The sequence below is a fragment of the Arachis ipaensis genome, chromosome B6 (assembly GCF_059453495.1).
Source record: "Arachis ipaensis isolate K30076 ecotype BB chromosome B6, ASM5945349v1, whole genome shotgun sequence".
Taxonomy (NCBI): Eukaryota; Viridiplantae; Streptophyta; class Magnoliopsida; order Fabales; family Fabaceae; genus Arachis; species Arachis ipaensis.
The window spans coordinates 109,353,672-109,378,174 of record NC_142441.1 but is presented as its reverse complement, the minus strand read 5'-3'; the positions used below and the strand labels follow the sequence as shown (position 1 = coordinate 109,378,174).

Here is a 24,503-nt window from a genome sequence, read left to right as displayed (position 1 = left end):
CAAAGATCAAAAGTATGAAAATACAATAGCAAAAGGTCCTATTTATAGAGAACTAGTAGCCTAGGGTTTACAGAAATCAGTAATTAATGCAGAAATCTTCTTCCGGGCCCACTTGGTGTGTTCTTGGGCTGAGCATTAAAGCATTTTCGTGTAGAGACTTTTCTTGGAGTTAAACGCCAGCTTTTGTACCAGTTTGGGCGTTTAACTCCAGCTTTTGTGCCAGTTTTGGAGTTAAACGCCAGAATTCTTGAGCTGACTTGGAACGCCTGTTTGGGACATCAGATCTCGGGCAAAGTATAGACTATTATATATTGCTGGAAAGCCCAGGATGTCTACTTTCTAACGCAATTGAGAGCACGCCAATTGGGCTTTATTAGCTCCATAAAATCCACTTGCAGGGAGGTTAGAATCCAACAGCATCTGCAGTTCTTTTTCAGCCTCTGAATCAGATTTTTGCTCAGGTCCCTCAATTTCAGCCAGAAAATACCTGAAATCATAGAAAAACACACAAACTCATAGTAAAGTCCAGAAGAGTGATTTTTAAATAAAAACTAATAAAAATATAATAAAAACTAATTAAGATATACTAAAAACATACTAAAAATAATGCCAAAAGGCGTATAAATTATCCGCTCATCACAACACCAAACTTAAATTGTTGCTTGTCCCCAAGCAACTGAAAATCAAATAAGATAAAAAGAAGAGAATGTACAATGAATTCCAAAAACATCTATGAAGATCAGTATTAATTAGATGAGCAGGGCTTTTAGCTTCTTGCTTCTGAACAGTTTTGGCATCTCACTTTATCCCTTGAAGTTCAGAATGATTGGCATCTATAGGAACTCAGAATCCAGATAGTGTTATTGATTCTCCTAGTTAAGTATGTTGATTCTTGAACACATCTACTTTATGAGTCTTGGCCGTGGCCCTAAGCACTTTGTTTTCTAGTATTACCACCGGATACATAAATGCCACAGACACATAACTGGGTGAACCTTTTTAGATTGTGACTCAGCTTTGCTAGAGTCCCCAATTAGAGGTGTCCAGGGTTCTTTAGCACACTCTTCTTTTTGCTTTGGACCTCGACTTTAACCACTCAGTCTCAAGTTTTCACTTGACACCTTCATGCCACAAGCACATGGTTAGAGACAGCTTGTTTTAGCCGCTTAGGCCAGGATTTTATTCCTGTGGGCCCTCCTATCTACTGATGCTCAAAGCCTTGGATCTTTTTTATCACCCTTGCCTTTTGGTTTAAACGGGTATTGGCTTTTTCTGCTTGCTTTTCTTGTTCTTTCTTTTTCTTTTCTCTTTTTTTTCGCCCTTCTCTTTTTTCTTTTTTTGCAAGCTTTTCACTGCTTTTTCTTGCTTCAAGAATCAATTTTATGATTTTTCAGATCATCAGATAACATTTCTCCTTTTCCTTTCATTCTTTCAAGAGCCAACAATTTTAACATTCATAAACAATCAAATTCAAAAATATGCAATGTTCAAGCATTCATTCAGAAAGACAATAGTATTGCCGCCACATCAAAATAATTAAACTGTTTTAAAATTTGAAATTCATGCACTTCTTTTTCTTTTTCAATTAAAAACATTTTTCATTTAAGAAAGGTGATGGATTCATTTTCATAGCTTTAAGGCATAGACACTAATGATCATGTAATAAAGACACAAACATAAATAAACATAAAGCACAATTTTCGAAAAACAGGAAATAAAGAACAAGGAAATTAAAGAACGGGTCCACCTTAGTGATGGCGGCTTGTTCTTCCTCTTGAAGATCTTATGGAGTGCTTGAGCTCCTCAATGTCTCTTCCTTGCCTTTGTTGCTCCTCTCTCATGGTTCTTTGATCTTCTCTAATTTCATGGAGGAGGATGGAATGCTCTTGGTATTCCACCCTTAGTTGTCCCATGTTGGAACTTAAATTCTCCTAGGGAGGTGTTGATTTGCTCCCAATAGTTTTGTGGAGGAAGATGCATCCCTTGAGGCATCTCAGGGATTTCATGATGAGGAATTTCCTCATGCTCTTGATGAGGTTCTCTTGTTTTCTCCATCCTTTTCTTAGTGATGGGTTTGTCCTCATCAATCAGAATGTCTCCCTCTATGTCAATTCCAACCGAATTGCAAAGGTGACAAATGAGATGAGGGAAGGCTAACCTTGCCAAAGGAGAGGACTTGTCCACCACCTTGTAGAGTTCTTGGGATATAACCTCATGAACTTCCACTTCCTCTCCAATCATGATGCTATGTATCATGATAGCCCGGTCTATAGTAGCTTCGGACCGGTTGCTAGTGGGAATGATTGAGCGTTGGATGAACTCCAACCATCCCCTAGCCACGGGCTTGAGGTCATGCCTTCTTAGTTGAACCGGCTTCCCTCTTGAATCTCTCTTCCATTGAGCGCCCTCTTCACATATGTCCATGAGGACTTGGTCCAACCTTTGATAAAAGTTGACCCTTCTAGTGTAGGGGTGTGCATCTCCTTGCATCATGGGCAAGTTGAATGCCAACCTTACATTTTCTGGACTAAAATCCAAGTATTTCCCTCGGACCATTGTAAGCCAATTCTTGGGGTCCGGGTTCACACTTTGATCATGGTTCTTGGTGATCCATGCATTGGCATAGAACTCTTGAACCATTAAGATTCAGACTTGTTGAATAGGGTTGGTGAGAACTTCCCAACCTCTTCTTCGGATCTCATGTCGGATCTCCAGATACTCATTCTTTTTTATTTTAAAAGGGACCTCGAGGATCACTTTCTTCTTGGCCACAACTTCATAGAAGTGGTCTTGATGCACCCTTGAGAGGAATCTCTCCATCTTCCATGACTCGGAGGTGGAAGCTTTTGCCTTCTCTTTCCTTTTTCTAGAGGTTTCTCCGGCCTTTGGTGCCATAAATGGTTATGGAAAAACAAAAAGCTTTAGCTTTTACCACACCAAACTTAGAAGGTTGCTCGTCCTCGAGCAAAAGAAGAAAGAAGAGAGTAGAAGAAGAAGAAATAGAGGAGATGGAATGGGCTTTGTGTTTCGGCCAAGGGGGAGAAGTGGTGTTTAGGTTGTGTGAAAATGACGGAGTGAAGATGGGTTTATATAGGGGTGAGAGGGGTGTGTATGGTTCGGCTATAGAGGGTAGGTTTGGGAGGAAAAGTGGTTTGAATTTGAATGGTGAGGTAGGTGGGGTTTTATGAAGGATGGATATGAGTGGTGAAGAGAATGGTGGGATTTGATAGGTGAGGGATTTTTGGGGAAGAGGTATTGAGGTGATTGGTGAATGGGTGAAGAAGAGAGAGAGTGGTGGGGTAGGTGGGGATCCTGTGGGGTCCACAGATCCTAAGGTGTCAAGGATATCTCATCCCTGCACCAAGTAGCGTGCAAAACGCCTCTTTCTGCCAATCCTGGCGTTAAACGCCAGACTGCTGCCCATTTCTGGCGTTTAACGCCAGCTTCTTGCCCATTCCTGGCGCTAAACGCCAGTCTGGTGCCCTTTTCTGGCGCTAAACGCCCAGAATGGTGCCAGACTGGGCGTTTAACGCCCATTTTGCTGGCGTTTAAACGCCAGTAACTATCTCCTCCAGGGTGTTCTGTTTTTCATTCTGTTTTTCACTTTGTTTTTGCTTTTTCAATTGTTTTTGTGACTTCACATGATCATCAACCTACAAAAATCATAAAATAATAATAGAAAATAGAAAATTATCATAGAATAGTAACGATTGGGTTCCCTCCCAACAAGCGCTTCTTTAATGTCAATAGCTTGACAATGGGCTCTCATGGAGCTTCACAGATGTTCAGAGCAATGTTGGAACCTCCCAACACTAAACTTAGAGTTTGAATGTAGGGGTTGAACACCAAACTTAGAGTTTGGTTGTGGCCTCCTAACACCAAACTTAGAGTTTGACTGTGGGGGCTCTGTTTGACTCTGTATGGAGAGTAGCTCTTCATGCTTCCTCTCCATGGTTACAGAGGGATATCCTTGAGCTTTAAATACAAGGGAGTCTTCATTCACTTGAATGATCAATTCTCCTCTGTCAACATCAATCACAGCCTTTGCTGTGGCTAGGAAGAGTCTGCCAAGGATGATGGATTCATCCATACACTTCCCAGTTTCTAGGATTATGAAATCAGCAGGGATGTAATGGTCTTCAACCTTGACCAAGACATCCTCTACAAGTCCATAAGCCTGTTTCTTTGAATTGTCTGCCATCTCTAGTGAGATTCTTGCAGCTTGTACCTCAATGATCCCTAGCTTCTCCATTATAGAGAGAGGCATGAAGTTTATGCTTGACCCTAGGTCACACAGAGCCTTCTCAAAGATCATGGTGCCTATGGTACAAGGGATTGAGAACTTTCCAGGGTCCTGTCTCTTTTGAGGTAATCTCTGCCTAGTCAAGTCATCCAGTTCTTTGATGAGCAATGGAGGTTCATTCTCCCAAGTCTCATTACCGAATAACTTGGCATTTAGCTTTATGATTGCTCCAAGGTACTTAGCAACTTGCTCTTCAGTGACATCTTCATCCTCTTCAGAGGAAGAATACTCATCAGAGCTTATGAAAGGCAGAAGTAAATTCAATGGAATCTCTATGGTCTTAGAATGAGCCTCAGATTCCCATGATTCCTCATTAGGGAACTCGATGGAGGTCAGTGGGCATCCATTGAGGTCTTCCTCAGTGGGAATCACTGCCTCTTCCTCCTCTCCATGTTTGGCTATGTGAGATGTGGTTATGCCCTTGCACTCTCTTTTTGGATTCTCTTCTGTATTGCTAGGGAGAGTGCTAGGAGGGAGTTCAGTAATTTTCTTACTCAGCTGACCCAATTGTGCCTCCAAATTTCTAATGGAGGACCTTGTTTCATTCATGAAACTTTTAGTGGTTTTGATTAAATCAGAGACAATGGTTGCTAAGTCAGAGTGGCTCTGCTTAGAATTCTCTGTTTGTTGCTGAGAAGATGATGGAAAATGCTTGCTATTGCTAAACCTGTTTCTTCCACCATTATTGTTGTTGAAACCTTGTTGAGGTCTCTGTTGATCCTTCCATGAGAGATTTGGATGATTTCTCCATGAAGGATTATAGGTGTTTCCATAGGATTCTCCCATGTAATTTACCTCTTCCATTGCTGGGTTCTCAGGATCATAAGCTTCTTCTTCAGAGGAAGCTTCCTTAGTACTGCTTGTTGCTGCTTGCATTCCTGACAGACTCTGAAAAATCATATTGACTTGTTGGGTCAATATTTTATTCTGAGCCAATATGGCATTCAGAGTATCTATCTCAAGAACTCATTTCTTCTGAGTTGTCCCATTATTCACAGGATTCCTTTCAGAGGTGTACATAAATTGGTTATTTGCAACCATTTCAATGAGTTCTTGAGCTTCTGCAGGCATCTTCTTCAGATGAAAAGATCCTCCAGCAGAGCTATCCAATGACATCTTGGATAGTTCAGACAGACCATCATAGAAGATTCCTATGATGCTCCATTCTGAAAGCATGTCAGAAGGGCACCTTCTGATCAATTGCTTGTATCTCTCCCAAGCTTCATAGAGGGACTCACCATCCTTCTGTCTAAAGGTTTGGACTTCCACTCTAAGCTTACTCAATTTTTGAGGTGGAAAGAACTTTGCCAAGAAGGCATTGACTAGCTTTTCCCAAGAGTTCAGGCTTTCCTTAGGTTGTGAATCCAACCATGTTCTAGCTCTGTCTCTTACAGCAAAAGAAAAGAGCATAAGTCTGTAGACTTCAGGGTCAACCCCATTGGTCTTGACAGTGTCACAGATTTGCAAGAATTCAGCTAAGAACTGATGAGGATCTTCCAATGGAAGTCCATGAAACTTGCAATTCTGTTGCATTAGAGAAACTAATTGAGGCTTAAGCTCAAAGTTGTTTGCTCCAATGGCAGGGATAGAGATGCTTCTCCCATAGAAATCAGGAGTAGGTGCAGTAAAGTCACCAAGCACCTTCCTTGCATTGTTGGCATTGTTTTTTTCGGCTGCCATGGTTTCTTCTTCTTTGAAGAGCTCTGTTAGGCCCTCTAAAGAGAATTATTCTTTAGCTTCTCTTAGCTTTCTCTTCAAGGTCCTTTCAGGTTCAGGATCAGCTTGAACAAGTATGCCTTTATCTTTGTTCCTGCTCATATGAAAGAGAAGAGAACAAGAAAGTAGGGAATCCTCTATCTCACAGTATAGAGATTCCTTGAGGTGTCAGGGGAAAAGAAGAATAGAAGGAGGGAGGTAGAGAAGAATTCGAACATATAAAGAAGGAGGGAGTTCGAATTGTACCTTGAGGAGGAGTCTTAGTCCCTTAAATAGAAGGATGTGAGAAGAGGGGAAGAATTTTCGAAAATTAATTAAAAGATTTTAAAAAGAAATTTGAAAATTTGATTGAGATTTTCTAAAACTAAGATTGTTAAAGAAATAAAGTGATTTTTGAAAAATATTTTGAAATTAGAAAAAGATATGATTGAAAAAATTAATTTTGAAAAAGATGTGATTGAAAAGATATGTTTGAAAAGATATGATTGAAAATCAATTTAAAAAAAGAAAATTTTTAAAATTAAAATTGATTACTTGACTATCAAGAAATTAAAAGATATGATTTTAAAATTTAAAGTTTGATCCTTTCTTAATAGGCAAGTAACAACTTGAAAATTTTGAAGTAAATCTTTAATTGAAGTAAGGATTTTTGAATATGGTAAAAATAAATATAAAATGGAAAGAAATTGATTTTGAAAGAGATATAATTGAAAAGATATGATTTGAAAAAGATTTGATTCTGAAAAAAATATGAAAACTTGAAAAAAATGTGAATTAAAAACAAAATCTTCCCTCCAGTGTCATCCTGGCGTTAAACGCCCAGAATGGTGCCCATTCTGGCGTTTAACGCCCAAATCTCTACATTTTTGGGCGTTAAACGCCCAGCCAGGTACCCTGGCTGGCGTTTAAACGCCAGTTTTCCTTCTTCACTGGGCGTTTTGAACGCCCAGCTTTTTCTGTTTGATCCCTCTGCTGAATGTTCTGGATCTTCAATTCTCTATATTATTGACTTGAAAAGACATAATTTTAAAAATATTTTTGAATTTTTAATGATGAGAAACAATAAAAATTGCAACTAAGATCAAATAAACAATGCATGCAGGACACCAAACTTAAAAATTTTCATATAGGAGACACTAACAAATTGAGAATGCATATGAGAAACAACGAAACACACAAAACAAGAGAATTTAAAGATCAGAGCAATGAAATCATCAAGAACAACTTGAAGATTAATGAAGAACATATTGCATGTTTTCGAAAAATGCAGGAAGAATGTAATTGACACTAAACTTAAAAATTGATACTAGACTCAAACAGGAAACATAAAATATTTTTTATTTTTATGATTTTAAAAATTTTTTGTATTTTTTTCGAAAATTATATAGAAAAGAAAATAAAGAGAATCAAAACTTCTAATAAGAATTCCAGGAATCATGCAATGTTAGTCTAAAGCTTCAGTCTAAAAAGATTAGACATGTTTGGCCAAGCTTCAGCAGGACATTACATGCAATAGCTAAATTGATGAGAACCAATCAGCTTTTGTGATGGTGGAAACATTACCTTGAAACTCTAGATTTCATTCTTAAAAATTCTGAAGAAAAGATACCTAATCTAAGCAACAAGATGAACCGTCAGTTGTCCAAACTCGAACAATCCTCGGCAACGGCGCCAAAAAACTTGGTGCACAAAATTTTGATCATCAATAATGGCGCCAAAGACTTGGAGCTCTTAAACGTGAATCACACTTTGTCACAATTCCGCACAACTAACCAGCAAGTGCACTGGGTCGTCCAAGTAATAAACCTTACGTGAGTAAGGGTCGATCCCACAGAGATTGTCGGCTTAAAGCAAGCTATGGTCATCTTGTAAATCTCAGTCAGGAAGATTCAAATGGTTATGGAGTTTAAGGTGATGAAAATAAACATAAAATAAAGATAGAGATACTTATGTAATTCATTGGTGGATTTCAGATAAGCTATGAAGATGCTTTGTTCCCCTTGAACCTCTGCTTTTCTATTGCCTTCTTCCAATCATTGATACTCCTTTCCATGGCAAATTTTATGTTGGGCATCACCGTTGTCAATGGCTACATCCCGTCCTCTCAGTGAAAATGGTCCTGATGCTCTGTCACAACATCGGCTAATCAGCTGTCGGTTCTCGATCATGTCGGAATAGGATCCATTGATCCTTTTGCGTTTGTCACACGCCCCACAATCGCGAGTTTGAAGCTCGTCACAGTCATCCCTTCCCAGATCCTACTCGGAATACCACAGACAAGGTTTAGACTTTCCGGATCTCAGGAATGGCCACCAATAATTCTAGCCTATACCACGAAGGTTCCAATCTTAGATCAGAAACCCAAGAGATGCGCATTCAAGCCATTGCTAGTAGAATAGAGGTGGTTGTTAGGCACGTGTTCATAGGTGAGAATGATGATGAGTGTCACGGATCATCACATTCATCAAGTTGAAGAACGAACGAATATCTTGGAGAAGAAATAGACTTGAGTTGAATAGAAAAACAATAGTACTTGTATTAATTCATGAAGAACAGCAGAGCTCCACACCTTAATCTATGGTGTGTAGAAACTCCACCGTTGAGAATACATAAGAACAAGGTTCAGGCATGGCCGTGAGGTCAGACCCAAACGTGTCTAAGATAGCATAAGACTTATCAAAGATCAAAAGTATGAAAATACAATAGCAAAAGGTCCTATTTATAGAGAACTAGTAGCCTAGGGTTTACAGAAATTAGTAATTAATGCAGAAATCTTCTTCCGGGCCCACTTGGTGTGTGCTTGGGCTGAGCATTGAAGAATTTTCTTGTAGAGACTTTTCTTGGAGTTAAACGCCAGCTTTTATGCCAGTTTGGGCGTTTAACTCCAGCTTTTGTGCCAGTTTTGGAGTTAAACGCCAGAATTCTTGAGCTGACTTGGAACGCTTATTTGGACCATCAAATCTCGTGAAAGATATGAACTATTATATATTGCTAAAAAGCCCAGGATGTCTACTTTCCAACGCAATTGAGAGCGCGGCAATTGGGCTTCTATAGCTCCAGAAAATCCACTTTGAGTACAGGGAGGTCAGAATCCAACAGCATCTGCAGTCCTTTTTCAGCCTCTGAATCAGATTTTTGCTCAGGTCCCTCAATTTCAGCCAGAAAATACCTGAAATCACAGAAAAATACACAAACTCATAGTAAAGTCCAGAAGAGTGATTTTTAAATAAAAACTAATAAAAATATAATAAAAACTAATTAAGATATACTAAAAACATACTAAAAAGAATGCCAAAAAGCGTATAAATTATCCGCTCATCATTACACTTAACCATAGTTTTCATTCTTGTGTGTTTCGCCCTTCTTTTCTATGCTTGCAATCTTTACTTTGTTTTATTCTATATGTCCAATATAGAATGTATTTACATACTTGCATGTGATTGAGGCCATTATTTGTTTTTGCTCACTCATCCCAAATAAGCCTACCCTTTTATGTCACCCTTGTTAGCCCCCTTGAGCCTTTTAATCCCCTTCTATTCTATAACCATATTACTAGCCTTAAGCAGAAAAATAATTTAAAAACTCCAAATTGAATCTTTGGTTAGCTTAAGATAGAGATTGTGAATCAAACTAAGTGTGGAGAAACTGTGGGAACATGGATTGATAGGAAGGTATTAACTCTATAAATCATTTAAAATTTGGGAGCATGCTCATGTGAAACCAAAATAATTAAAATACCATGTGCATTGATATGTTGTGTTTATTTTTCAAAAAAAAATTCCTTTTTAATTAAATAAATAAGGAGATAAAATTACCACATTATTAAGTTTAATAGAAAAAACTATGCACATGGGATAAAATCAAAAATAATTTGGTACATGAGTATGTGATACAAAAGTGAGAAAATTGGGAAGCTAGGCATAATTTCAAAAATTGTATAGAGTATGTATATATTAGGTGAGATCTTAGACTAATCAAGGATTCAATTTATAGCTCACTTAACCTTATATATATACCCTCACCTTTACCTTAGCCCCATTACAACCTTGAAAAAGACCTCATGATGTTTGCATGTATACATTATATATTTGTTGATTGGTTAGATGAAGAACAAAGTTTTAGAAAGCATGACTAGAAAAGAATAGAGTGATTAACCCCAAACACTGAGTGATTAGAGAGTAAACACAAATCCAGTGAGGGTTCAATAGCTCATTTCCATATATCCATGTTTAATTATTAATTGTCTTGCAAGTTTGTAAATTCTTTTAACTCAAATCAATTGTGAATATGTTTTAATATGGTTTGGCCTTAGTTGTACATATATGATTCCTTGAGAATTTGACTTAATTTAACCACATGTAAGCTTTATATATATAAGTGAATAGTAATTAGAATTGCATAATTCATTTAGGTAGCTTGCATTTAGAATAGATTGCATTGCATAAGATTCCACCATTCTACCTTCATTCCTTTCTCTTGGATTTAGCATGAGGACATGGTATTGTTTAAGTGTGGGGAGGTTGATAAACCCTTATTTTATGATTCATCTTGTGCTCAATTGAGTGTTTTTATCAATTCTTCACTCACTTATTCATAAGATTTGCATGGTTTTACAATTCCTTCCTTATTTTATGATATATGTGAAAACATGTTTCCTATGCTTCAAAAATATTTATTTCAATTATCCTTTATTACCATTCGATGCCGTGATCTGTGTGTTAAGTAATTTCAGGCTTCATAGGGTAGAAATGGCTTAGAGGATAGAAAGTAAACATGCAAAAATGGAAGGAACGCACAAAATGGAGTTCTGAAGAAAATGGCAGCGACGCGCACGCATGGACGACGCGGACGCGTGCCTAGCGAAAAATGCAAGCGACGCGCACGCATGGACGATGCGGACGCATGCCTAGGCGCAGAGCACAAACGACGCGAACGCGTGACTGACGCGTATGCGTGACAAGGGAAAACTCCAAATGACGCGAACGCGTGACCCACACGCACGCGTGACGGACGCCACGTGTAGAAAATTACAGAAGTCGCCCCCAGCGATTTCTGGACCCTTTTTCGGCCCAAATCCAAGCCTAGAAACATAGAATAGAAGCCAGAGAATGGGAGAATCAATGGGGAGGGGATACAACATTCAGAATACACAAATTTTAGGTTTTAGATGTAGTTTTCTAGAGAGAGAGGTTCTCTCTTCTCTCTTAGGTTTTAGAATTAGGATTTCTTTTACTTTATGGTTATTACTCCATTCCAGGTTCAATGTTCCTTTAAATATATGTTTCTCTTCTACTTTTATTTACTTTAATGCTTTTACTTGTTAATTACTTATGTTACCAAATTGGCTTATGAATCTTCCCATATTAGATTTGAATATTCTATTTAATATAATTTGAGGTATTTCAGATTTATGATTATTTTATTTTATTTATGATGCTTTAAATTTAATTTATATTTTTCTCCTTTTGGTTTTGGTTAAGTAATTGGTAACACTTGAGTTATCAGACTCAGCAGTTGATTGAAAATTAGAATTCTCGCTATTTGATTTGGATCGCTCTAAAGCTAGTCTTTCCACAGGAGTTGACTAGGACTTGAGGATCAAATTGATTGGTCCACTTGACTTTTCTTTATTTAGTAAGGGTTAACTAAGTGGGAGTGATAAACAATTCTTATCACACCTGATAAGGATAACTAGGATGGGATTTCCAGTTCTGATACCTTGCCAAGAGTTTTTCTAATTATTAATTTATCTTTCCTTGCCATTTAAATTACTTGTTCCCTATTTAAAAAAAATCCAAAAATACACCTTTTTCCATAACCAATCATAAATCATACTTCCCTGAAATTCCTTGAGAAGACGACCCGAGGTTTAAATACTTCGGTTTATTATTTTTATTGGGTTTGCTTAAGTGACAACCAAAACTTTTGAACGAAAGGATTCTCTGTTGGTTTAGAAACTATACTTACAACACGATTATATTTTTATAAAATTCTAAATTAGCATAAATCAGTTCCTCATTCACCATGTTGCATGTTTCTTTGCAACTTTGTTTAGATTTTTATTTTCTAGGTATTAACAAGGATATTCTTGTTTGAAATTATTTTACTTATGTTTGTTTATATATTGGTGTTATCGATGAATAAGTGGATGTTGAAAGAGTTTTTTTGGGTATTGAATAGTGGATGCTTATCTCCTTTTGTTATATGTTTTTGGTTTGATCCACTGAACTGTATTAGGGTGTTTTGATTTCAGGAGGAAGAATTTGTAGATGTTATTGAGTTGGAAGATGATGATACAAAATTGAGTCATAAGGTGCAAAATTTACTTTATTGTTGTCATAATACTAACAAGTTGTGGGAGACTAATTTTTTAATTGTTTTTGGAATTGAATGTTATTTTCTCTGAATGGATTTGTAGTTGCTGGATCACATTGAAATTCAACTAGAGAAAATCTCCTATGTAGGATTGCGATTTGTTTTGTTGCAGTGACTACAAGAATTATATTCTAATTATGCAAAGAAAGTTGGGTTCATGACTGAGATTAGGAACACCAATTTTGACAAGACAAGGAAGGAATCAAGGATACCCATTAACCAATCAATACATTGCAATCGTGAAGGTTATTGGGAGTCTCAAGTGAAGGCAGCATCTCGAGTAAAGAAAATAACAACCACGAGATACAGAGCAAGGATGTACGTGATGTTTGATAGGCAGAAGGATATTTGGATGGTGTCAAAATTAGAATTAAAGCATAGCCACCCGTGTTCTACTAAGCAACCTGTCCATTACTACGAGTATAGAGAACTGACTATGCATGCCAAGTATGTAATTGAGGACAACGATGAGGCTGGCATATGGCCCAACAAGACTTACTTCGCATTGGAGAACGAGGTTGGTGGGTTGTCGAATTTGGGTTACTCAGAAAAGGATGTGAGGAATTACATTACAAGCAATCTGTGCTGTGCTGACGAAAATGCGAATGTTAAGAAAACGTTGAGCTATTTATTGTGAATGAAAGAGATTAACCCGAATTTTTTTATGTAGTAGATGTCGACGCAGCTAACAAGTTTAGGAGTGTGCTCTGGATAGATGCAAGGTGCAGGGCTTCCTACGATTATTATGAAGATGTGATATTGTTTGACACAACATATAGTAGAAACAAGTACGTATGTATTTGTATCTCTATTGAAAGGTTTCTTGTTTTGACATTATCGCGAGTTCTTACTTGTGGCTATTTTTATTGAAGGTATGGACTACCATTTGCATCTCTTGTTGGTGTCAACCATAACGGAAAGTCCATTATGCTTGGATGTGCTTTGCTGGGGAATGAGAAAATACGTAGTTTTAAGTGGGTCTTTATGCAATGGTTGAAGTGCATGGAAATTGTCCCACAGGCCATCATCACAGACCAGTGTAAGTCCATGTGATGCTATTAACAATGTCCTTCTAAATACTCTCCACCGACGGTGCATATGGCACATATTGAAGAAGATACCACATGAGCTCGAAGGATATACTCGGTACAGAGAAATAAATGCTAAAATGACTACCACTATATGGAATGTCCAGTTTGTGGAATCTTTTGAGAAGGATTGGGCTGGATTCATTCCTAAGTTTAATCAAGAGCACAACAGATGGCTATCAGGTTCGTTTTGTCACGTGCTTATATGTTCTTTTTGGAGAGTAGATTTCTTGTGAAGCTTTTCTTTGAGTATATTTGATTTTAGATTCTTTTCTCATTGGATAATTTATAACTTATTTGGATGCTTTATGGGATGTCTCTATTTGAAGGTCGATGGCTCTTTGGTTCACTAAGTTTGTAGATGTGTGTGGTGATGTAGCTAAGTGTTCATGATGGTGGTTTTTGCATTTTTTATTTTTGTAGACCCTTATGACAATCAACGATTGTGGATTCCAGTCTATTTCTAAGGTGAATTTTGGGCTGGTATGAGGAGTACTCAGAGGAGTAAAAGTATGTACGCTTTTTACGGGGATTGTGATGCTAGGGCATCATGGCTTGTCTTTCTATGCTTTTTCAGTAGTTTTTTGTTTAGTTTTCATACAAATTTTGTTGATAAATGGAGCAAAAGCATGAAAAATCTCTACATGAAACAAAACCTCAAGCATAGGTGAATTTTAGTTAATATACAGGGTAAACATGATGAAATAGATCACACTAAGTAAAGTTATGATTTTGAGCATTATTAGCACATTTAGTATAGTAAGGATTATCATGTATATTACTTTGATACACTTATTTGATTGGTGATAGGCAAAATAGAAGCAGAGAAGCAGAGAAAAGCAAGGAGGGAGAACCAACGTTGGTGGCAAAGTTGGAGTGAACGTTGGTGATAAAGAAATACTGCACCAACGTTGGAGGGAACGTTGGTAAACTAACGTTACCCCCAACGTTCTCGAAACCTCTCAAAAATTGGAAGCCGAAAGAATCACCATGTATGCGTATGCACAGAGTAGTGTGTGTACGCACAAGAAGAGAATTGGCATGTGTGCGTACGCACAAGTGAGTGTGCGTACGCACAAGCAGAATGTTAGCCCACCAACGCTGCCTCCAACGCTCAGTGTGCGTGCGCACAAGCGAGTGTGCGTACGCACAAGAGAAAATTTTGCCGGTGTGCGTGCACACAGTGTCCTGTGCCTACGCACACAAGGAAGAGCGTTGGAGTGAACGTTTGCATGCCAATATTGACGAAAACACTGAAGATAGGGTCTGGGAGCAATTTTTAACACTGCAACATCACTAAAGGCCCCAATACACCCCTAGATCATGCAAGCAAGCAGAGCCCATCAAACATCACTTAATCCAAGGCACAAGAAGCATCTAGATTAGGAATTTTTATTTGTAATTTGTATTTTCATCTCTTAGTTTGTAAGCCTATATATAGGCAGTAGCTGGATTGGAGGAATTCATTCTGGATTGGAGGGGAGTCCAGAATCACGCACACACATCCCCTGACACGCACCCTTCATGCACTCTTCTTCCTGTTCTTTTCTTTTCTTTCTTAGGAGTAGTTCCATTTCAATTTGTAATTTTCATTATGAATTCTGAAGTACAATTCTTGTTTTGAATTCTTAATCTTCTTTATTTTTCTGCACTTTCTTTCTTTTCTGTTTGAGTAGAGCAATGAACAACTAACTCTTTTCATTGGGTTAGAGAGCTCTATTGTTATTTGATGGATCAATTATAGTTTTCACTCTTCTTTCTCTGTCTTTTCTCTTGATCTTACTAGAAAGCTTTCAATCTTCATTCAATTGAAAGGAGTTGTCCCCTGCTCATCCAGCTTTACAATTGAAAGACAATTTCAACGTGAGTACACAAGCTCTATGTTTAGGTAAGTACAATAGAAATTCAGCAAAAAATGGATTGTTTAATCCGTGGTGTGACTCAAGAGGGTAATTTGTTCCATGTGAACGTGGATGAGCAATACCTATTTTATAGGGAGTTTAGGTACTGCACGAACGGTGTGTAGTTTGACCCATTGACACATAAGATTCGGTACGAGTGCAACATGTTTGAATCAAGAAGTATTCTTTGTTGCCATTGTCTTGCTGTGTTCCCATATTATAGAGTAGATAGAGTACCATCTTGCTATGTTCTCCCTCGAGGGAGCAAGAATGTACGGTGCAAATACACTTACATCAAGAGCAACCATGACGAAAATCGATCGGATGAAAGACACAACTTAGTCAGAGGATTGTGTTCACGTTTCTTTAATGTTGCCCAAGATTTCGTGACCTGCGACGAAGAAGCGAACACGTTACATTCAGGTCTTGACGAGCTATTTGATTATCATTCGAACTTGGGGTCCAAAAGTGTTGCACCTACACAAAACAGCATGGTGACACAGTATGAGTTCGCTCTTGGTGCAGATAATATTCGAGGTCCGTCAAAGGTGGCAACTAAGGGTCGGCCGAGATCGAAGAGGCTTGGATCTAAACTGGATAGCTCGACCAAGAAATCTATGCGAAGAAAGAAGAAAAATGCACCTCCAGTATGTGTTTACCATTTGGTTAATTTTGAATTCCTTGTTGAGATGACTTTATGGATACAATTGACTCTTTTTTTTTTGCGTGGTGTTTTTTTTCTAGAAAATGATGTAGTAGCCAATCAAAATGTAGCGGTGGGTTCTGTTATTAGAGTGAATGAATCACAAGAACATGGCAAATTCATGTCTTTGTTAAACTTGTTTGGAAATAGTGAGAAGAATTTTGATTATGGATTTTTAAGGAGAATTCCTTTTTTTATTTGGATTTTTTTTCCACTTCTTTTTAACAAAATATTTAGGTATACGATTTAATAAACAATTTTCAGTTGAAGATATATGATTATTTTTTGAGTGCGATCCATTGATATGATTATACTGTTATAAGTTTTTTAAGTTTCAATCAACTTACCGAATAATCACGATTTTTATGTGATTTTAATGTGGAGGACACAACATAGTAGGTTCTTTAACTTTGTTTGTGTTTCATTTTTGCATGGTTATGTTCCCAAGTTAGTTTGACGAAGGCTTATTCGAGAATCTAACAAGTATCAATTGGAACTTTGATTGTAAGGAGAAAAAAACACGACAGAAAAAAAAAGACACCTCTGTTATAAGACACATCCATAGATAGACAAACCCATAGAAGCCACGTTAACAAAAGACACCTCCATTGGAAGACACATCCATATATAGACGCCTCCGAAGAAGACACGACAAAAATAAACACGTCCTTAGTTAAACAAAAATACAAAAGATAAAGTGGCAAAAAAGACACCTCCAGCAGAAGACAGATCCATATACAGGCACTTTCGAAGAAGATACGACAAAAGTAGACACGTCCCTCAGAAGATACATCCATAGTTAAATGAAAACACAAAAGACACATTGGAAAAAGATATCTCCATTAGAAGACACATCCATATATAGACACCTCCGAATAAGACACAACCAAAATAGACACTTATATATCAGAAAACACATCCATAGTTTAAGAAAGACACCTCCATTAGAAGACACGTCCATAGGTAGACACATCTAGCAATAAGACTTCGAAAATGTTAACATTCTTAGCCATTTCAGAAATTTACACTTTAAATATAGCAAGTGTTTAGCATGTGCAAAATAAGATAAACCAATGTCCTAAGACAGAATTCACATCCACAATACATGCATTCTCCATTAATTAACCAACAAAATTCAACAAGGTTCACAAAACAAATACTCACTAATAACAATATAAGAACCCAAAAGAAATAATCAATATGTGTAACACAAGGAAAATATTAAGTTACAACAAAATACAGCTCAACATGTGAAGGTATCCCTGGACTAGGTAAAGAAGAATGTTCTATGCATTTTTTTCTTCCCATATTTAGCTCCTTTTGATGGTCTGTTTCTTCGGCAATCCTTTAGCTCGTCGAAGCATGCTTTTTGTGCCAGGTGATGTGAACGTGTTCTAACCTCCTTATGTTTGTTTCTTAGTTAGTTGTGGCGCACAGCAGGTTTAGGACAATTGTTAAGGGCATTCAGCGCATGTTTTCAATGGCAGAATTATTATGATCTAGAATAATATTGATCATTATTTCCTTCCTATATAACTTGATGGTGTCCTGCATGTAAAAGTCAATGTTGTATGACGGCATTTAGTTACGGACAGTCATGTGTGTTTAGATAATAAGTTATTCAGCAATAGGATTTGGAAGCTCACATAATCCCATTCATTTAGTTTACCCGCTTCGGTCCAGTACTCCATGAATTTTATGGCATATACCCCACAATCAAAACTAGGTGAATGGAAACAATGGGGTGTATTAGGAGAACAGGTATAGATCTCAAGTAAACTTACAAATTAAGATATTATTTGGTTTTGAGAGGGACTCACTTGTTTGGTTGTATTGGAACAGAGGCGTATGAGCAAGGCAGGTCTCTTTGAGTGGGCTTATTGATGGATATTTTGGAAAACAAATTCCAAACACCAAAAACTCATCGGCAAGTGTACCGGGTCGCATCAAGTAGTAAAACTCACTTAGAGTGAGGTCGATCCCACAGGGATTGATGGATCAAGCAACTTTAGTGGGTGATTAGTTTAGTCAAGTTAACATTGAGTGAATTGTGTGAAATGTAGCTATAGAAAGTAAATTGCAATGAATTTAAAGCTACAGAATGTAAATGTGCAAGTAACTTAAAGAACAAGAAAGTAAAATGGCTGAAACTTAAATTGCAAGAAATGTAAATTACATCAAATGTAAAGAGGATTGGGTGCAGGAAATTTAAAGAAAGCAATAAATCAAGGAACTGGAAATTTAAATTGTAGGAATAGTAAATATGCAGGAAATTAAATCAAGCTAAATGTGAATGGAAATGTGAAATTATAGAATGCAGGAAAGGAAATTGTAGTAAAGTAAAAGTAGCAGAAGAATTAAATGGTTTGAAAGTAAATTGAGTTGGGTGCTGAGAATTAAAATTTAATAGGAAAGTGTGAAGTGCAATCAATCAGAGAGCTAGAATATGAAATAAGTTGCAGCAGATCTTAACAGAAGTGGAAAGTTGCTTGAAGAAGCAAAGCAGAAATGAAACTCAACTTAATTACAAAATAAAATTTAAGATCTCAGGGGTTGGATGAGACTAGATAACAAGTCTAGATCTCAATTCCTTCCTTGATCTAACAGAGAACAATTTGCAAAAGAGAAGAAGATGAAAGCAGTAAAGGAAACTCAGATTAAATTTTAAATTCACTAAGATTTTGCAGAAAAAGAACAAAGAGATTTCAAATCAAGATTTAAAACAGAATTCCTTCAAATCTCAATCCAAAATTCAGAAATAGAAAGTAGAATTTCAGAAGTAAGAGCAAAGAGAAGAGAGAGCTCTCTAATGGAGCCAGCCTCTATGCTCTCTAATGGAGCTCACTTCCTCTTTCGAAAATAAGAATGATGCCTTTAGATAGGATTTTTACAAAATAAAATAAAATTGAAATGAAAAACAAATTAAATAAAAATCCTAATTCTAGCTTGTTCCTGTGCCTTTGAGTGATGATGTGAGCTTTGCTTGCTTTGGATTTGAAGAGAGATGGGTTTAGTTGGCCTTAGTTTAATTGGTTTGGAGCATGGGTCAAGCTTGGTTCAAGTTGGTTTGGTGTGGGACACCTCCCAGGGCAATGCTCCGCTCTCCACAAGAGCGCAGCATTCAATTTGTGTCCCTGGCCGTGTCAAGGTCCAAGCATCAAAGTAGCGCTCCGCTCTCACCAAGAGCGCAACATCCTTACTTCCTTGGTGAGGTATCCGTGTTCAAGCCTTGGGGGTTGCACTCTTGCCCAATTTCCTTGCATTTTCTTTGGGAGAGAGCACGACAATGCTCTCCATGAGAGCACAGCACTCTCTAAGTGAGCGCTACTTTGCTTTGGAGTGAGGCTCCAGTTTCGAACCTTGGTGGAAGCATTGGCTGATTTTTTTGCTTGTTTTTGGACCTTAAAGATGCATTTCATTCGTGCCTTAATTTCATGCCAAATATAGATTGCCATACATTTTTGGAAATCTCTGAATGTTAACTTTCTAACGCAACTGGAAGCACATCAATCAGACATCTGTAGCTCAAGTTATAGCCCTTTGAAGGAGGCATGGTCATGCTGTGAGCGCCCAGATTTTAACTTAGCGAAAATTTTGCTTTCAAGCTCATTTTGAACTCTTATAGCGCTCAGCTCTTGGCAAGAGCGGAGCTTTGTGTGCTGATTGCCAATCTCCTTTAATTTGGTGATGGGCCACGCTTTTAAAAGCGTGGCCTAAGCCTCCAAAGTGTGCTCCAACTTCAAAGTGTGCCCCAAAGCTCTTTTTTTCTCCTTTTTAGCTTATTTTGTGCTCTTTGCTTCTTTTTCTTCTTATTTCCTACAGAATTTATAAAATCAAAAGATCAAGGAAATATACCATTTAAGTACAAAATCATTCATTATTCAAGCACAAATCATCAATTTCTTGTATGAATAAGCATAGAAAAACATGACATGGTGACATGTTATCACAACACCAAACTTAAACCTTGCTTGTCCCCAAGCAAGAAAAGAATCATGCAATAAAGATTGACAATCCAAGGTAAGAAGAATAGCAACTCAATGTTCATGGTTAGCTAGTTTTCTAAGCATGCTACAATTACAAAAGAGATGCAAATGATTGATGCTTCTATCTAGCTCAATTTATGAAATCTTTCTCTTATATTTCTTCCTTGAAACAAGCTTTTGATTTTCTTATTAGCTTCTCCTTTTGGGTGCTTTGCCCCATGAGTTGATAACAAAGCTATGACTTCTAAATTCTTTGTTTTCAAGTATTACCACTTGATACATAAGCACCACAAGCATTTAATTAGAGGACTTTATTAAGCTCATTTGTTTATTTTCTTGACTCTCTAATCATTGATGCTCGGAGCCTTGAGCTTTGAGGGAGTGCTTTTTTGCACTTTGAGCCTAACCTTGACTTCTAAGTGTTTTGTTTTCAAGCATTTTACTTGATACATAAACACCACAAGTACTTAACAATGAAATTGTCATTGGTACTCAGAGCCTTCAGCTTTCTCATTCTTTCCCTTTTTCTTTTTTTTTTGCCTTAATTTGTATTTGCTCCTTCAAGGTTTTCGTAATTATGAAAGATTTCACAAAATGTCCTAGATGAAAACTTCAATTAAATAAAATCCAACGCATTTGAGCAACAATTAATCATACTAGCTTTCTAATACTTGTATGTATATGCTAAACTCTTCTTTAATGCCTTGTTTGTTTATGATCATGATACTTTACTGCTTTAAGCCTTACAAAACTCAAGTTGGTAGTCATAATGGCATGGCAACATGTTACAAATCAATATTCAAGCTATGCTTATTCATACCACACATGCATACAGAGAATATAAAGACAATCATGCAAAATAAAGTGCTGGAAACAAAGGAGAGGAAAAGGAACTTTACAACATTGTAGTCCATCTTCTCTATTGTTGTCATTTTCCTCTTATTCTTCCTTTTCCCTTGCCAAACTCAGAATGCTTGCTCATCCTCAAGCAACAATTAGAACAATGGCTATGGGGCTAAGATGGATCATGAATGTCTTATACAATGAAATGTTAGTAGCACATGTGTTTTAAGCAAGCAAAATTAAAGATAACAATCAAGGCACAAGAGACAGAGACATTTTGATTGCATAGATAAGAAGGTGTGCACAATACATTGCATAAAAAATAAGTGGCATACCAAACTTAGTGTGACACTTTCACTTGAAATTAATGTCAGTATCTTGTAAGAATTGGAACCAAATTTTGTTGCATAGCAACACCAAACTTAGAATGCAATCATATCTCAATTTATTTGAATTAAAACTAAGCAAGTGAAACTGTTATTTGTTAATTACAATCACCAAGCCAAGAATCTGTCATGAATAAAGCTCTCTTGGTGATGTATTAACAAACACAGTAAATAAGCAAACTAAAATGAAAGCATTTAAAAACAGAAAAATGACTAAAGAAAGTAGAATGAAAAAGTGTCAAATTAAAAGAGAAAAATAAAACTGCAGAGGCATTATGATTATGCAGACAAGTAGTGTTACTTGAATGAATTGCATAGATAATAAGTGGCACACCAAACTTAGAATCTTGGTGTATCACTTTCATTTTTGATTTGATGCAATCATCCAAAAGACTGAAAACAATTTGTTGCAAGGCAACACCAAACTTAGAATGTAACCATATGCCAATTTATTGAATTTAAACAAAACAAAGAATGAAAACAAAGCAGAAAAGAGAAATTATACCTACGGTTGACATGTTGTTCACTTTCTTCCTCTTCTTCCAGTTTATTAATAGGAATGACCTTAAGGGGGGAGAAGATTCAGCTAGTGTCCCTTGTCTTGGTCTTTCCTCAGCAAGCTTCCTTTTGCAAATGGCTTGATTAATCTTGCTTGCTGGATCAGGGACAGGATTGGTGTTCTTACTAGTTGCCTTCACTCCTTTGAATTCAAAACTTGGTTGCTGTGTGATTATTGGAGTTTTGTATTCATCCAGAGCCTTTTGAATTGGTGGTTCCATGAACTCTTCCTTCATGTACTTCTCTGCCTCACTTGAGTGTAAATTTTTTGGAATGACTTCCTCACTTTCTTGTTCCTTCACTCCTTTCTTTGCACCCAACATTTGACTTAATAGCTTTTTCATTGAGGAGGTTTGTTGATCTTCCCAACATTTCTTCATCTTCTCTTCATATTTTTCAATTACAGATTCAATTGTTGAGAGTTTTTGGATCAGGGAAGTTTGTGAGAGTTGTAAGTCTTCATGTTCCCTTGTCATCTCAAGTGCAGTTTCATTTTCAAACACCTCATTCTTCATTGAAAGTTCACTTGATACAGTAGCCTCCTCATCTTGCTTTTCCACCTTCTCCCTTGCACTTAACATTTGGTTTACCATCACTTCTATGTTTTTGAATGAATTCTCTTGCTCGTTCCAGGATATCTGTGCCTCCCTCTCATATTTTTCAAACATAGTCTCAAGCTTTGAGAGGCTTTAGTTCATGGAAGTTTGTGTGGGTGGTGAGTTTTGACAGGGACTTTCTGTTGAAGCATGGTCAAGTGATGATATCTTTGGATGAATATCATATGGAGCATTAGAATTCCCTTTCCAGCCACCATTAGAATCATGACTAGCATCATTTTGTGGTGGAGGGAAATATCTCATATGATTCTCTTGCTCATCTTGTGTCTCTGAAGCAAATCTCCATGGGTTGGAGTGCTTAGAATTTGTATTTTCTTGGTGATATTCTCAGCCACCATTAGAGATTGATGATGGTGGGTGATATCCCATAAAATTTTGTTTGACCATAAGATGAGTTGAACTCCATTTGTATTTTATAAAATGCAACATCAATGAAAATTGAAATTCATGTCACAGAGAAAGAATTTCTTAGTGAGGCAATAGCTCAAACACCTTGCTATCAACTTAAAACAGAGAACAAAAATAAAGAAAATACTTGATCTAGACTTCTCACCCACTTAATCATTGTTGATCTAATCAATCCCCGACAACGGTGCCAATAACTTGATGGATATTTTGGAAAACGAATTCCAAACACCCAAAACTCACCGGCAAGTGTACCGGGTCGCATCAAGTAGTAAAACTCACTTAGAGTGAGGTCGATCCCACAGGGATTGATGGATCAAGCAACTTTAGTGGGTGATTAGTTTAGTCAAGCTAACATTGAGTGAATTGTGTGAAATGTAGCTACAGAAAGTAAATTGCAATGAATTTAAAGCTACAGAATGTAAATGTGCAAGTAACTTAAAGAACAAGAAAGTAAAATAGCTGAAACTTAAATTGCAAGAAATGTAAATTGAATCAAATGTAAAGGGGATTGGGTGCAGGGAATTTAAAGAAAGCAATAAATCAAGGAACTGAAAATTTAAATTGCAGGAATTGTAAATATGCAGGAAATTAAATCAAGCTAAATGTGAATGGAAATGTGAAATTGCAGAATGCAGGAAAGGAAATTGCAGTAAAGTAAAAGTAGCAGAAGAATTAAATGGTTTGAAAGTAAATTGAGTTGGGTGCTGAGAATTAAAATTTAATAGGAAAGTGTAAAGTGCAATCAATCAGAGAGCTAGAATATGAAAAAAGTTGCAGCAGATCTTAACAGAAGTGGAAAGTTGCTTGAAGAAGCAAAGAAGAAATGAAACTCAGCTTAATTGCAAAATAAAATTTAAGATCTCAGGGGTTGGATAAGACTAGATAACAAGTCTAGATCTCAATTCCTTCCTTGATCTAACAGAGAACAATTTCCAAAAGAGAAGAAAATGAAAGCAGTAAAGGAAACTCAGATTAAATTTTCAATTCACTAAGATTTTGTAGAAAAAGAACAAAGAAATTTCAAATCAAGATTTGAAACAGAATTCCTTCAAATCTCAATCTAAAATTCAGAAACAGAAAGTAGAATTTCAGAAGTAAGAGCAAAGAGAAGAGAGAGCTCTCTAATGGAGCCAGCCTCTATGCTCTCTAATGGAGCTCACTTCCTCTTTTGAAAATGAGAATGATGCCTTTATATAGGCTTTTTACAAAATAAAATAAAATTGAAATAAAAAAAATTAAATGAAAATCCTAATTCTAACTTGTTCTTGTGCCTTTGAGTGATGATGTGGCCTTTGCTTGCTTTGGATTTGAAGAGAGATGAGTTTGGTTAGCCTTGGTTTAATTGGTTTGGAGCATGGGTCAAGCTTGGTTCAAGTTGGTTTGGTGTGGGACACCTCCCAGGGCAATGCTCCACTCTCCACAAGAGCGCAGGATTCAATTTGTGTCCCTGGCCGTGTCAATTTTCGTGCGTGACAAGGTCCAAGCATCAAAATAGCGCTCCGCTCTCACCAAGAGCGCAGCATCCTTGCTTCCTTGGTGAGGTATCCGTGTTCAAGCCATGAGGGTTGCACTCTTGCCCAATTTCCTTGCATTTTCTTTGGGAGAGAGCACGACAATGC

The 24,503-nt window shown here is 37.1% G+C and overlaps 1 protein-coding gene and 1 non-coding gene across 2 annotated transcripts; both read left to right on the top strand.

Annotated features, from left to right (window-relative positions):
- Positions 1-5,473: 5,473 nt before the first annotated feature.
- LOC148562271 (small nucleolar RNA R71) lies at positions 5,474-5,581 on the top strand. Its single transcript, XR_015886728.1, has one exon. It is a non-coding gene; the product is annotated as a small nucleolar RNA R71 (small nucleolar RNA).
- Positions 5,582-12,551: 6,970 nt separating this feature from the next.
- Positions 12,552-16,139, top strand: LOC107647097 (protein FAR1-RELATED SEQUENCE 5-like). The gene is made up of 6 exons (XM_016351221.1): positions 12,552-12,981; positions 13,065-13,182; positions 13,267-13,368; positions 13,415-13,665; positions 15,612-16,030; positions 16,128-16,139. Exons 1-6 carry the CDS (start codon positions 12,552-12,554, stop codon positions 16,137-16,139), a joined length of 1,332 nt encoding a protein of 443 aa, XP_016206707.1.
- Positions 16,140-24,503: the final 8,364 nt, after the last annotated feature.